General features: G+C 52.2%; 1 protein-coding gene across 4 annotated transcripts in view; it reads right to left on the bottom strand.

Moving 5' to 3' along the window:
- RANBP3 (RAN binding protein 3) overlaps positions 1 to 14,416 on the bottom strand; it is a 413,886-nt gene that overhangs the window by 304,344 nt on the left and 95,126 nt on the right. For all 4 annotated transcript variants that reach the window (XM_033955562.1, XM_033955564.1, XM_033955563.1 and 1 more), the window contains one exon: positions 538 to 621. In XM_033955562.1, coding sequence (XP_033811453.1) covers positions 538 to 621 — 84 coding nt within the window. The remainder of the gene's footprint in view (positions 1 to 537; positions 622 to 14,416) is intronic.

Here is a 14,416-nt window from a genome sequence, read left to right as displayed (position 1 = left end):
AAAAAAAAAAATGAATGAATGAATGAATCCTGCGCAAACCTGGCATGAATTAGACTTAAAAGAGCCTGAGAACTCCATCCCTGCCAGTTTTGAGGCAAAATGAGGTGATCTGAAGCTTTTGAAGAACTTAGAAGAAAAAAATTGGAAATCTAAGATGGCCACCGTAACAGAGTTTTGGCGCCAAAAAACTCCTCTGAAACACTAAAACAAAAAGATATCCCTAGCAATTTTAGAGATGAGTGGATATCAAGGAACAAGCAGAAACCTTCAAAAATAACATTTGCAGGACACCCCCGATTTTCCTCACAGGCTGCGAAGTAGGAGGGATTCAAAATCCAGAGTGGATTCCTTCTGCAAGGCTCGTGAGCACAGAAATATAATTTGCTCATTCAGAATGACACACCTAGTGCACTAGAAATAGGTATATTTAATCTGATGATGAAGGTGATAAAGTAAATTCAAACTAAACACACACATATGCACACAGTGTGCAGCTCCTAGAGACCTTGGAAGGTCTGACTTCTGGAAACCATTTACCTGACTGAGGAGGGAACTGGGTTAAAGATGATGTTCTTTCACGTTTCATAGGGGGGCAGTAATTCCCATCTTCCTTATCTGAATCTGCAGGAAGAGCACAAGGAAAACATAAGAACATAAAAGAAAAATAAAAGTACATATTAGCCGCAAAGAAAGCAGGTACATTCTCTAATTTTTTTCTTTTACATTACCACTCCAAGAATTCCTTCTCCTACCTCCAATCCTATCTAAACCAATCACCCCAGCTCTCTTTTCCAGCAACAATCCCACCCCACTTTCCCCCCCCCCCCAAAAAAAAAAAAAAATACACCACTTATCACTTTCCATCCCCATTCTCAAAAGTAAATACATGAAGTAAGCATATGGCGTATACAAGGGTACATATATGGAGTAAGGAAGCACTCTTACAGACGCTGCAATGGCCCTGCCACATCCAGTCTTCTGGATGCAGGGTAAAATCATTGAGCACCCTTGCTCAACATCATGACATTACAGACACTCTGTTAGACAGGACAGATCAGAAGTGGGAGAGGCAGTGGAACAATTATGAGTTTCCACCAAGAGTCCAAGGTACAATGAATGGGATTAAAAATCCAGGCATTAAGCTGCAGGAAAAGATATCAGATATCCATAGTCTATCCACCTCCCTCCCAGCACCCATGCTGTCTTCTCCATCCCCTATCTGATTTGGCCCAGCTCAAACTGCAACAAAAATCAGGGAACATCACCGACTTGATTTAAAAGAAATTTGGCCTTGAATCACAGTCTTTTCTACTAAGGAGAAATTAGGTTTTACCTAATATCGTATTTTTTGCTCCATAAGATGCACTTTTTTTCTACCCCAAAGTGGATGGAAATCTCGGTGCGTCTTATGAAGCGAAGGTGCAATATTTTAATCCCCTGCACACCAGTTTTTTAAACATCGCCCACTACTCCCCCCCCCCAGCCACACCACCTTTCAGCTGCACCACCTTTAAATACCGCCTTGCCCCCACCCCCACCCCCCGTGCCACAGCCGCACCAACTTTCAGCAGCACCACCTTTTTAAAATAAACCCCCACCTCCACCACCACTGTCATTTCTAGCCTGGTGGTCCAGCGTATATCCCTCCATCGACGGCTCTGTATCATTTCCCGGCAGCGGGCGCACAAGTCAGGAGCGCGGCGGTCAGGCCCAAGCTTTACACACTTTTTCTTGTTCTTTGTTTTAAGAATTGTCTCAAACCTATAAGCAGTTCATCACTATGTATTTTTTTTTAAAAAAAGGACAGTATTTTTTTTTAAAAAAGGACAGCAACACTTATCTTAATGGCTTTTCAGCCAGAACCAACGTTGGAGGGCTTAGAACTACCAGACTTCGGAAGCCGTGATCCACAAGAAAAGATCCCGGCAGGAGAGGGCCTGAAGCTCCGAGACACTACGGGCAGAACTGACTGTAACCGGAAAACAGTCTCGATGGTTAGATCCTTCAATGAGGCCTGTTCAAGGGTTCATAGGGTGGACGAGCCAATGAGGGCAGAACCAGATTCAGATTGCACATCGGGCATGGTAGACACAAGGGAGGTTTCAGCAACCACCAACCATGCACCAGGAAGACATATAGACTGCTCTCCAACCAGATAGATTCATGTCTGTGGAATCACAGAGTCTGAAATCTGAAGCGGCAAGCCCTTGGACGGTCAGAGGACTCAGCGACCACTGCATGCTGTTGCACACCGCCGCCGTCCAGAGAAGCGGTGCAGTTAACGAGACCCGTTGCGGGTTCCAACAGGGTGACGACTCCAGAAGGGGACGTAGCCGGGCCCTGACCCATGGAACCACATTGATCGACGCCACCATGAGCCCCAGAACCTGGAGATATTGCCAGGCCATGAATCGAATGGTAAGTTCAATCTTCTTTCCTCAAGACAATGGGAGAAACACTTTGGTCTGAGCCGTGTGGAACCGGATCCCCGGATACTCCAGAACCTGCGTAGGATTAAATTGGCTCCTTTTCAGATTGATCACCCATCACATGCGTTGCAGTAATTGCACCACTTGTTGCACTGCCCGGGTCCCCTCCGCCAGGGAAGGAGCTCTGATCAGCCAGTCATCCAGATACGGATGGACCAGGATACCCTGAGAGGGCAGGTGAGCTGCTACCACCACGCTTATCTTGGTAAGCTCCTGGGTGCCATCGGCAAGGCCAAACAGAAGAGTAGCAAACTGAAAGTGTTGACCCAGAACATCAAACTGGAGGAATCTTCTGTGACCCGAAGATGGGGATATGAAGATACGCCTCTAAGAGTTCCACGGAGGCTAGGAACTCCTCCGGCACCACTAACGCAATGACTGACCATTCAGTTTCTATTCTGAAACGTGGTACCTTCAGTGCCACATTGACAGTCTTGAGGTCCAGAATTGGTCTCCAATCTCCCTGAGCCCAAGTCATCCTTTGGAACGGGCTCAATGGCCTTAAGATCTAGCAGCCTGCAAACCATGGCCTGTATCCCAAGAGCCTTTTCGGAACGTCCCGTAGGAGAATCCAGAAAGAAATCCGACAGAGGTCAGTAAAATTCCAATTTAAGGCCTTCGCGTAAGACCTCCAGCACCCATCAGTCAGAGGTCACTGTATGCCACGCCGCCAGAAACCTCGAGAGTCGCCCTTGTGGGAGAGAGGTCAGAGGCCTGGCATCAGAACAGCTTCTTCGGGGGAGTAGGTGGATGTCTGTTTAAGGACTGCTGATGGGAAGGGCCTCCAAAATGAGGCATTGAAGAATTGAATCTTTGACCCTTAGCTGAAAGACTTACGTACTGATGTGGGCGTCAGAAGGGATGAAAATTAGGATGCCCTGAACTCCTAGAGGTGTGAGGTTTGTTAACCGGCAAAACCTTAGGATTACGGTCCTGAACACTCATCATGAGGTCACCCAGACCTTGGTCGAACAGGAGTTGCCCCTTGAAAGGCAATTTGCTCAAATGGCCTTAGAGGAAGAATCTCTGGACTAGAGAGCTGCACGGGAACGGGGACGACGGGAATCCCGCGGGACCCGCGGGCATCCCGCGGGTTCCCCCTTTGGGTCACGGGGATCCCGTGGGGACGCCCCTAGGGTCGCGGGGATCCCGTGGGGACGCCCCCTAGGGTCGCGGAGATCCCGTGGGGACGCCTCCGAGGGTCGCGGGGTTCCTGCGGGGCTGGATGTACTCAGTCGCGCGGCTCTTCTCCCTACCTTCTCTGCTTGCAGCACAGAGCCGAACGGAAGTCTTCCCAACGTCAGCGCTGACGTCGGAGGGGAGGGAGGGCTTAAACAAAGCCCTCCCTCCCTCCGACGTCAGCGCTGACGTCGGGAAGACTTCCGTTTGGCTCTGTGCTGCAGGCAGTGCAGGTAAGGAGGAGAGTAGCCTTGCGGTTCGAGTGGCTACCAAGGGAGGGGGCGGTCCGCCCCGCCACACCTCGCCCCGGTTGCAGCACAGCCGGCCAGGTCCCCTTACTTTTGTGGCACTTCCCCGACCGACCAACAACAGCCCCGGTCCGACAATCCTCCTTGCCCTGTAGCCGCGAATCTAAATTATCTTCTTACAGCAGCTGTAATAAGGTAATTTAGATTCGCAGTTAAGGGCAGGGAGGTTTGTCGGACCGGGGCTGTTGTCAGTCGGTCGGGGAAGAGCCACAAAAGTAAGGGGACCTGGCCGGCTGTGCTGCACCCGGGGCGGTAGAGAAGGAGTGGGGAGAAGGACGCTGAAAGGCCATGGGGAAGACGGGAGGAGGGGGGGAAGGACTCTGAAAGCACTTGAAGACAGAGGAGGGAGAAGGACGCTGAAAGCACATGGGGAATACAAAGGGGTGGAGAAGGACGCTGAAAGGCCATGGGAAGGGCGGGGGGGGGGGGAAGGACTCTGAAAGCACTTGTGGAAGACAGAGGGGGGAGAAGGATGCTGAAAGCACATGGGGAAGACAAAGGGGTAGAGAAGGACGCTGAAAGGACATGGGGAAGACAAAGGGGTGGAGAAGGACGCTGAAAGGCCATGGGAAGGGCGGGGGGGGGAAGGACTCTGAAAGCACTTGTGGAAGACAGAGGGGGGAGAAGGATGCTGAAAGCACATGGGGAAGACAAAGGGGTGGAGAAGGACGCTGAAAGGACATGGGGAAGACGGGGGGGGATGGAGAAGGACGCTGAAAGGCCATGGGGAAGACAGAGAGGGAGAAGGACGCTGAAAGGACATGGGGAAGCAGAGGGGGGAGAAGGACACTGAAAGCACATGTGGAAGACAGAGGGGGGAGAAGGACGCTGACAGGACATGGGGAAGATGGGGGGAGAAGGACGCTGAAAGGAAATGGGGAAGAGAGAGTAGGGAGAAGACGCTGGCAGGGAAGAAGACAGATGCCAGACTATGGGGGGAGCGGAGAGAAGAAGATGGGTGCCAGACCAATTTGGAAGGGGAAAGAAAGGGAGAGGCACAGTAACAGAGCAAATGGAAGATGCAGAAGGAAGAGAGACAGTGGATGGAAGGAATTGAATGAGAACATGAGGAAAGCAGAAACCAGGCAACAAAGGTAGGAAAAGAATTATATTTCTTTTTTTTTATTTTGCTTCAGGATAAAGTAGTATATTAGTTGTGTTGATAAAAATTTATAAACATTAGAGGCTCTGGTAGAAACCCATTTGCAAAGTATGTATTCTTCCCAATTAATATTTTCAAATTAATAAAGTCTTTTTGCTTATTTGTAAATGGGTTTCTACCAGCCTTTAATTCAGTAGCATAATTAAACGAAATAACTATTTCTGAAGTTTATATGGACGGGCGGGGACGGAGGGGATTCCTCGCGGGGACGGGTGGGGACGGAGGGGATTCCTCACGGGGACGGGTGGGGACGGAGGGATTCCTCACGGGGACGGGTGAGAACGGGTGGGATTCCTCACGGGGACGGGTGGGGACGGGTGGGACTTTGGCGGGGACGGGTGGGATTTCTGTCCCCGCGCAACTCTCTACTCTGGACCACTGTCTTATCCACAGCATTCTCCTGGTGGACACTGAATAAGTGCCCAGCTTGGCCAAGACCCTCATCATATTATATAAGGCGTCCACCAGATAATCCACTCCAGAAATTAGAAAATCCAGATCACTGAGGACCACGATATCAGGATCATGGCAAAGTTTGGAATGGCACACCTGGGCAACAAATGAAGGGGAAAGCCGACAGTTGACCAAGCGTCGACGATTCAGAAGAAGGTATCCCGTGAAGATACTAAGGGGAAAAAGGGCTGGGAAGAAACAATGGACAAATTACAGGAGTCGACTAACCCAGAAGAGGAGGTTAGAAGGATTGTAACAAAACAGAAGAAACTAAAGACGGAAGCACTCAGAAAGGAAATGAAGACAAGAAAATACCAGGATCTAAATTGCATATATACTAATGCAAGGAGCCTAAGAAACAAAATGGGGGAATTAGAAGCCATGGCCAATGCAGAGGACATAGACATCATTGGAATCTCTGAAATGTGGTGGAATGAAGAAAACACATGGGATACAGCACTGCCGGGGTACAAGTTCTATCGCCAGGACAGGTCAGGACAGAAAAGAGGTGGAATAGCCCGATACATAAAAGAAAGCATACAATCGACAAAAATGGACACAGCAGAGACGACCAACAAGCTGGAATCGCTATGGGTTAAAATATCGGGATGGAAAGGGCCTGAAATAAAGGTGGGCCTATACTATCGTCCACCTGGGCAAACCGGAGATATCGATGAAGAAATGGAAGCCAAGATGAAGCGAGAATGCAAAAGCGGTAACACGGTTATTATGGGAGACTTCAACTACCCTGGGATAGACTGGAGTCTTGGAAGCTCAAAATGCGCTAGGGTGACAGAATTCCTGGAGGCTATACAAGATTGTTTGATGGAGCAGCTTGTTAGAGAACCAACGAGAGGAAATGCCACTCTGGATGTAATCCTAAATGGATCGCTAAGCTGGAATCGCTATGGGTTAAAATATCGGGATGGAAAGGGCCTGAAATAAAGGTGGGCCTATACTATCGTCCACCTGGGCAAACCGGAGATATCGATGAAGAAATGGAAGCCAAGATGAAGCGAGAATGCAAAAGCGGTAACACGGTTATTATGGGAGACTTCAACTACCCTGGGATAGACTGGAGTCTTGGAAGCTCAAAATGCGCTAGGGAGACAGAATTCCTGGAGGCTATACAAGATTGTTTGATGGAGCAGCTTGTTAGAGAACCAACGAGAGGAAATGCCACTCTGGATGTAATCCTAAATGGGTTAAGGGGACCTGCAAAGGAAGTAGAGGTAGTGGGACTGTTGGGAAACAGCAATCATAACATGATCGCGTTCAAGGTTGAGGTAGGAATACCGAAAGGAAAGAGAGCCATAGCGACAACTTTCAACTTCAGGAAAGGAAACTACGAAGCAATGAGGGAAATGGTAAGGAAGAAACTTAGGAACACTTCCAAAAAATGGCAAATGGTAGAACATGACTGGTCTTTTCTCAAGAACACGGTGAGCGAGGGGCAAAATCTGTATATCCCCAGATTCAGAAAGGGGTGCAAAATGAGTCAAACAAAAGACCCGGCGTGGATAACTAAAATAGTGAAGGAAGCAATAGGCAATAAGAAAAGTTCATTCAGGAAATGGAAAAAGGACAAAATTGAGGGGAACTGGAAAGAGCACAGGAAGTATCAAAAAGAATGTCACCGAGTGGTTCGAAAAGCCAAAAGAGAGTATGAAGAGAGGCTAGCCAGGGAAGCACAAAATTTCAAACCATTCTTTAGATATGTTAAAGGGAAGCAATCGGCTAGGGAGGAGGTGGGACCGCTGGACAACGGAGACAGGAAGGGAGTGGTGAAGGAGGAGAAAGAAGTGGCAGAAAGACCTAACATGTTCTTTTCGTCTGTATTTACAAACGAAGACACATCCAACATACCAGAACCTGAGCAATTCTTCAATGGAAATCAAGCAGAAAAATTAACATCCATGGAAGTGAGCCTTGAAGATGTACGCAGGCAGATAGAAAAACTAAAAACTGACAAATCCCCGGGTCCGGACGGAATCCATCCAAGGGTTCTGAAGGGATTAAAGGAGGAGAAAGTGGAACTACTGCAGCAAATTTGCAATCTATCCCTGAAAACAGGCATGATCCCGGAGGACTGGAAGATAGCCAACGTTACGCCCATCTTTAAAAAGGGATCAAGAGGTGACCGGGAAACTACAGACTGGTGAGTCTGACCTTGGTTCCGGGGAAAATGGCGTAAGAACTGATTAAAGAAAACATCAATGAACATTTTGAAAGAAACGAACTTCTGATAACCAGCCAACATGGTTTCTGCAAGGGGATATCATGCCTAACGAACTTATTGCACTTCTTCGAAGGAATTAACAAACGGATGGACAAAGGAGACCCCATAGACATCATATATCTAGATTTCCAAAAAGCCTTTGACAAGATGCCCTATGAACGCCTACTCCGGAAACTGAAGAACCATGGAGTGGAAGGAGACGTACATAGATGGATCAGAAACTGGTTGGTGGGTAGGAAACAGAGGGTAGGAGTGAAGGGCCACTACTCGGACTGGAGGAGGGTCACGAGTGGGGTCCCGCAGGGCTCGGTGCTTGGGCCGCTGCTATTTAATATATTCATAAATGATCTAGAAACAGGGACGAAGTGTGAGAAATAAAATTTGCGGATGACACCAAACTATTTAGTGGAGCTCAGACTAAAGAATTGCAAAGGGACTTGAACAAACTAGGGGAATGGGCGACGAGATGGCAGATGAAGTTCAACGTTGAGAAAGCACAGTTACTTACCGTAACAGGTGTTATCCAGGGACAGCAGGCATATATTCTCACATGTGGGTGACGTCATCTACGGAGCCCCAGCGCGGACAGCTTTTCAAGCAAACTTGCTAGAAGTTTCAAGTTTGCACACTGCACCACGCATGTGCCTGCTTCCTCGCCCACTAGAGGGCGCGTTCCACCTCGTGGTCCTCAGTTCCATCACTAGCAAAGAAGCCATCCCCGGGGAGGCGGGTGGGTTGTGAGAATATATGCCTGCTGTCCCTGGATAACACCTGTTACGGTAAGTAACTGTGCTTTATCCCAGGACAAGCAGGCATGATATTCTCACATGTGGGTGACCTCCAAGCCAACCAAAAAAGGGCAGGTGGGAGGATGGCAATTTATGAAAACAGATTACATAACACCGACTGGCCAAACCGGCCATCGCTTCTGGACAAAGTGTCCAGGCAATAGTGGGAGGTGAACGTATGAACCGAAGACCAAGTGGCAGCTTTACAAATGTCCTCCATAGGAGTAGATCGGAGGAAAGCAACCGAAGCTGCCATCGCTCTGACCCTATGCCCCGTAACACGCCCCGAGAGCGGGAGACCAGCCTGAGCGTAGCAAAAAGAAATGCAAGCAGCCACCCAGTTGGACAAGGTGCGCTTGGAAACCGGATGTCCCAGACGATTAGGATCAAAGGACAAAAATAATTGAGGAACCTTCCGATGAGACTTGGTACGTTGGAGATAAAAAGCCAACGCCCTCTTACAGTCAAGAGAATGGAGCGCCGTCTCGCCAGGATGGGAGTGGGGCTTAGGAAAAAACACAGGAAGGACAATGGACTGGTTCAAGTGGAAATCCGATACAATCTTTGGCAAAAATTTCAGATTCGTGCGCAAAACCACCTTGTCATGATGAAAGACCGTGAAAGGTGGATCCGCAACCAAAGCTTGCAACTCACTAACTCTCCGAGCCGATGTGAGAGCAATCAGAAAAACCACCTTCCAAGTAAGGAATTTGAGAAGAGACATGTCCATAGGCTCAAAGGGAGGTTTCATCAGTTGAGCCAAGACAACATTCAAATCCCAAACAACAGGAGGAGGCTTCAGAGGGGGACAAACATTGATTAGCCCCTTCATGAACCGTTGCACCATAGGGTGAAGCGAAAGAGCACGACCATCCAAGTGCCGGTGAAAAGCTGAAATGGCACTGAGATGTACCCGGACAGATGTCGTCTTCAGACCTGAATTAGACAAATGTAACAAGTAGTCTAAAACCGAAGACAGCGGGACCGAATCAGGATGCAGATGACGCGAGGAACACCAAGATGAAAATCTGGTCCACTTCTGGGAATAACAAAGCCTGGTCGAAACCTTGCGCGAGGCTTCCAAAACTTCCCTCACCAGCTGAGAAACCTGGATCGAAGTTAAGGGGAAAGGAACCAAGCAGTCAGGTGCAAGGACTGAAGATTGGGATGCAACAGCGAACCCCGACTCTGAGATAGCAGAGAGGGAAACACAGGCAGAAGCAGAGGTTCCCTGACACTGAGTTGAAGAAGCAGGGAGAACCAATGCTGACGAGGCCACCGAGGCGCAATGAGAATCATCGTGGCCGTGGATGACTTGAGACGCACCAACGTTCTCATGATCAAGGGAAAAGGAGGAAACGCATACAGGAACCTCCCCCCCCAGTCCAGGAGGAAGGCATCCGCCTCCAGACGGTCCGGGGAGTACATCCGTGAACAATATAGGGGTAGTTTGCGAGTCTCCGAGGAGGCAAACAGGTCCACTTGCGGAGTCCCCCAGCGGTCGAAGACCTCGCGCAGGACTCTGGAGTGGAGAGACCACTCGTGCGGCTGAAGAAGCCGACTGAGCTTGTCTGCCAAGCAGTTTTGGTCTCCCTGGATATAGACCGCCTGTAGGAAGATGTTTCGGGAGATTGCCCACTCCCAAAGGCGAAGTGCCTCCCTGCAGAGGGGCCAAGATCCCGTCCCACCTTGCTTGTTGACATAGTACATCGCTACCTGGTTGTCCGTGCGAACTAGGACTACCTGATCGCGAAGGAGGTGGTCGAACGCACGAACCGCCATGTAAATGGCTCGAAGTTCCAGCACATTGATGTGACATCGACGGTCCTCCGACGACCACAGACCTTGGGTCCGTAGCCCGTCCAGATGGGCCCCCCACGCATACTCCGAAGAGTCCGTGGTCAGGACCTTGTGAAAGGGAGGGGCCAGAAACAGCAACCCCCCGGAAAGATTGGAACAGTCGGTCCACCAACGGAGCGATCGTTTCAAAGAAGGAGTGACCGTAATGAGACGGGACACCGGATCGCAATCCTGACGCCACTGGGAGGCCAGGGTCCACTGAGAGATTCTCAGGTGCAGTCTGGCAAACGGGGTGACGTGGACCGTCGATGCCATGTGGCCCAGAAGCATCATCATGCGCTGGGCCGATACCACCTGAAGCTGCGAGACCCACCGCCCCAGCCGAACCAAGGCCGCCAAGCGAGGCTGCGGGAGGTACGCACGCCGGCGCACAGTGTCCAGCACTGCGCCTATAAATTGAAGGGACTGGGCCGGCTGTAACTGTGACTTGGGGAAATTCACCTCGAATCTCAGTCGTTGAAGGAAGGCGATAGACTGTCGGGTCGCTGAGATAACCCCCTCCCTGGTCGTGCTTTTGATTAGCCAATCGTCCAGGTAGGGGAAAACTTGAAGCCCACGATTTCTCAGGGCCGCCGCGACCACGACCATGCACTTCGTGAAGACTCGAGGGGACGAGGCTAGGCCGAAAGGCAGGACCCTGTACTGAAGGTGCAAGTCCCCCACCTGGAACCTCAAAAACTTCCGGAAGGCAGGATGCACCGGAACATGAGTATATGCCTCCTTCAGGTCGAGGGAGCACATCCAGTCCCCTTCCTCCAAGAGAGGGTATAGAACCGGGAGAGACAGCATTCGAAACTTCTCCCGGACCAGGAATTTGTTGAGCTTCCTGAGGTCCAGTATAGGGCGCAGGTCCCCGGTTTTTTTCGGGACCAGAAAATAGCGGGAGTAAAACCCGGTCTCCCGCTGATCTGCGGGAACCGGTTCGACCGCCCGAAGCTTCAACAGGGCCCGGGCCTCGGCCAGCAGGATGGGAAGCTGGCCCCGATTGCAAGTGGAAGGTCCCGGAGGCATATCGGGTGGCACAGACAACAAATTGAGAGAGTAGCCCTCGGAGACGATCCGGAGCACCCAGGCGTCTGATGTTATTTCGGTCCAGGCTGGGTAAAAGGACCGAAGACGCCCCCCTATAGGCAGGGATTCCTGAGCGGTCGCGGAGGGGGACCTGCCCCATCCGCCCAGCCCGTCAAAAAGAAGGCGCGGGCTTGGAAGGGCCCTGCGCCGGGGCTTGCGTTTGTCCCCCTCTGCCCCTCTGAGCCTGGCGTCTAGGTGGCGGTCTGGAAAAAGCCGGAGTAAACTTTTGGGGGTACCGCCTCGGGGGAGGGCGGAAGGGTTTCTGCGGCGGGGGTCTAGGCTTGGGCCGGACCAAGGAGGCCAACGAGCGCTCCTGCTCAGACAACCTCTTGGTCGCCGCCTCTAATGACTCGTCAAACAATTCGGACCCCACACAAGGCAAATCTGCAAGGCGGTCCTGCAGGTTTGGGTCCATGTCGAGGGTGCGAAGCCAGGCCAGACGGCGCATGGCCACCGCGAAGGCCGACACCCTCGAAACCAGCTCAAATGCGTCGTACAAGGCGTGAAACAGGTACAACCGCAGTTGACAGGTTGGACATGAATGTATCAAAACCTGCCCTCTGGGAGTCCGGTAGGGAGTCACGAAACTGAGGGAGGTCCTTCACCATACCCCGGAGATAGGAGGAAAAAGTGAAGGCATAATTTAACACCCTGGTGGCCATCAGGGAATTGGAATAAAGGCGACGGCCAAACTTGTCCAGGGTCCGGCCCTCCCTGCCAGGTGGAACCGCCGCAGAAACCCGGGAAGGTTGTGACTTCTTAAGGGCAGATTCCACCAGCAAAGACTGGTGAGAGAGCTGCGCCTTGTCGAACCCCTTAGCCGGCACCGTCCTGTATTTGCCCTCCATCTTGGACGGGACGGACGGGACTGTAAGAGGGTTTGACAAATTTTTTAACCAAGTCTGCAGGAGGACCCTATTGTATGGGAGCCGAGGAGCCTCCCTAGGCGGAGTTGGAAGGTCCTGCTCCTCAAGGAACTCCTTGGAATACTGGGATCCCACCGAGAGGTCCAACCCGAGAGCCCTGGCCATGTCCTGCACAAAAACCGAAAATGAGGACGGTCTAGCAGGCGGGGAGGGAGATCTCGACTTTCTCGCCGAGGAAACAGGAGAGGCCTCGTGCGAATAATACAAGGGATCTCTCCCTGACCCCGAGCCCCACGATGTCTTCTCCACAGGCCTCGAAGGGGTAGGAGAATGCGTCCGTCTCGACGAGGCCCGGGGCGAGGACCCCGGGGTCCGGGGGACGAGAGCCCCCTCCCGTTTCCTCGGCAAGGAAGAACGGGACACCCCTCGCGCCGGGGAGCGGAGAAGCTTCGGATTGTCCATGCGCAACTCCGATACCCGCAACGCCTCGCCCCCGATCGGGGAAGACCGACCGCGCCCTCGAGGAGAACCCCGTGAGCGCTTCGGCTTCCTCGGTCGGCGCCTCGAGCGAGTCCGAGTCGAGGGCGAAGACCCCCGGGAGGACCTCAAGGAAGACGACGAGGAAATGCGGCGTACCCGACGCATCCTGTCCCGGGGCCGCACGCTACGCTCCGGCGGGTCCCCCGAGGTCGATGGTAAGACCGAGGCCGAGGCGGGCGGAGCCTCGACAGCCGAGACCGAGGCCGGAGGAGCCCCGGTCCCCGAGGTCGAGGGAGCCCCGGCACCCGAGGCCGAGGTCGCCGAGGCCGAGGCCACCGAGGCAACAGCCGCCGGGGTCGAAGCCCGTTGCAGCTGTTCCAGGGCCCCCGACAGCTCCGATGAAATGAGCGCTCTGAGGAGGTCCTGGAAAGCCGGGATCCCGACGAAGGTCGGGAGGTCCGAATCCGGGGCATGCTCCCTGGAGGGCGACCTCGGTCTCGAGTGTTCCCTCGGGGCGTGCGCGGGTGGAGCCCGAGGCGGGGCCGAGGACGACCCACCCGCCTTGGTCGAAGCAGAGGACGGCTTCTTTGCAGACCCTGTAGGGGATGGAAAGGAGGACTTACCCGAGGTAGTCTTCGTTCCCGAGGTCGACTTGGAAGTCGAAGGGCGAGGAGAGGCCGAGGGCCCCGAGGTCGTCGAGGCCGAGGTCGAGGCCGGGACCGAAGCCGAGGCCGACGTCGAGGCCTTCACCACGGGGTCCGCCACAAATAACTCTGCCATTCTGGCCCTCCTGCGACGGAGAGCCCTGGGCTGAAAGGTGGAACAGCGATCGCAAGAAGTGGTAGGGTGTTCCGGACCCAGACAAATGATGCACCACCGGTGGGGGTCTGTAATGGAGAGCAGCCTCTCGCACCGGCTGCACTTTTTGAAACCCGTCACAGGACGGGACATCAACGACGAAACTGGCCGGGAACGATCGACGTCCCGCGGCCACGGCTTCCGGGAGCCCCCGGAGCCCAACGAGAAGAAAAAAATATTTTTTTTTTTTTTTTTTTTTTTTGAAAAGAAAAGAATAAAGAAACGACACAGAAAATCGAAAAGCACAGCGCCTAAGAAATCAGACGCGGTGTCAGGAAGCAGGCGACAAAAAAGTTTTTGGAGCTCACAATCCACAGGGCTTACTGGCTCCGCGGAAAAAAATGAACTGAGGACCACGAGGTGGAACGCGCCCTCTAGTGGGCGAGGAAGCAGGCACATGCGTGGTGCAGTGTGCAAACTTGAAACTTCTAGCAAGTTTGCTTGAAAAGCTGTCCGCGCTGGGGCTCCGTAGATGACGTCACCCACATGTGAGAATATCATGCCTGCTTGTCCTGGGATAAATGTAAAGTATTTCATGTGGGAAACAGAAACCCGAGGTACAACTATACGAGGGGAGGGATGTTATTAAATGAGAGTACCCAAGAAAGGGACTTGGGGGTAATGGTGGACATGACAATGAAGCCGACGGCACAGTGCGCAGCG

This window comes from Geotrypetes seraphini, chromosome 8 (genome assembly GCF_902459505.1).
Source record: "Geotrypetes seraphini chromosome 8, aGeoSer1.1, whole genome shotgun sequence".
Lineage (NCBI taxonomy): Eukaryota > Metazoa > Chordata > Amphibia > Gymnophiona > Dermophiidae > Geotrypetes > Geotrypetes seraphini.
This window is presented reverse-complemented; position numbering and strand designations above follow the sequence as displayed.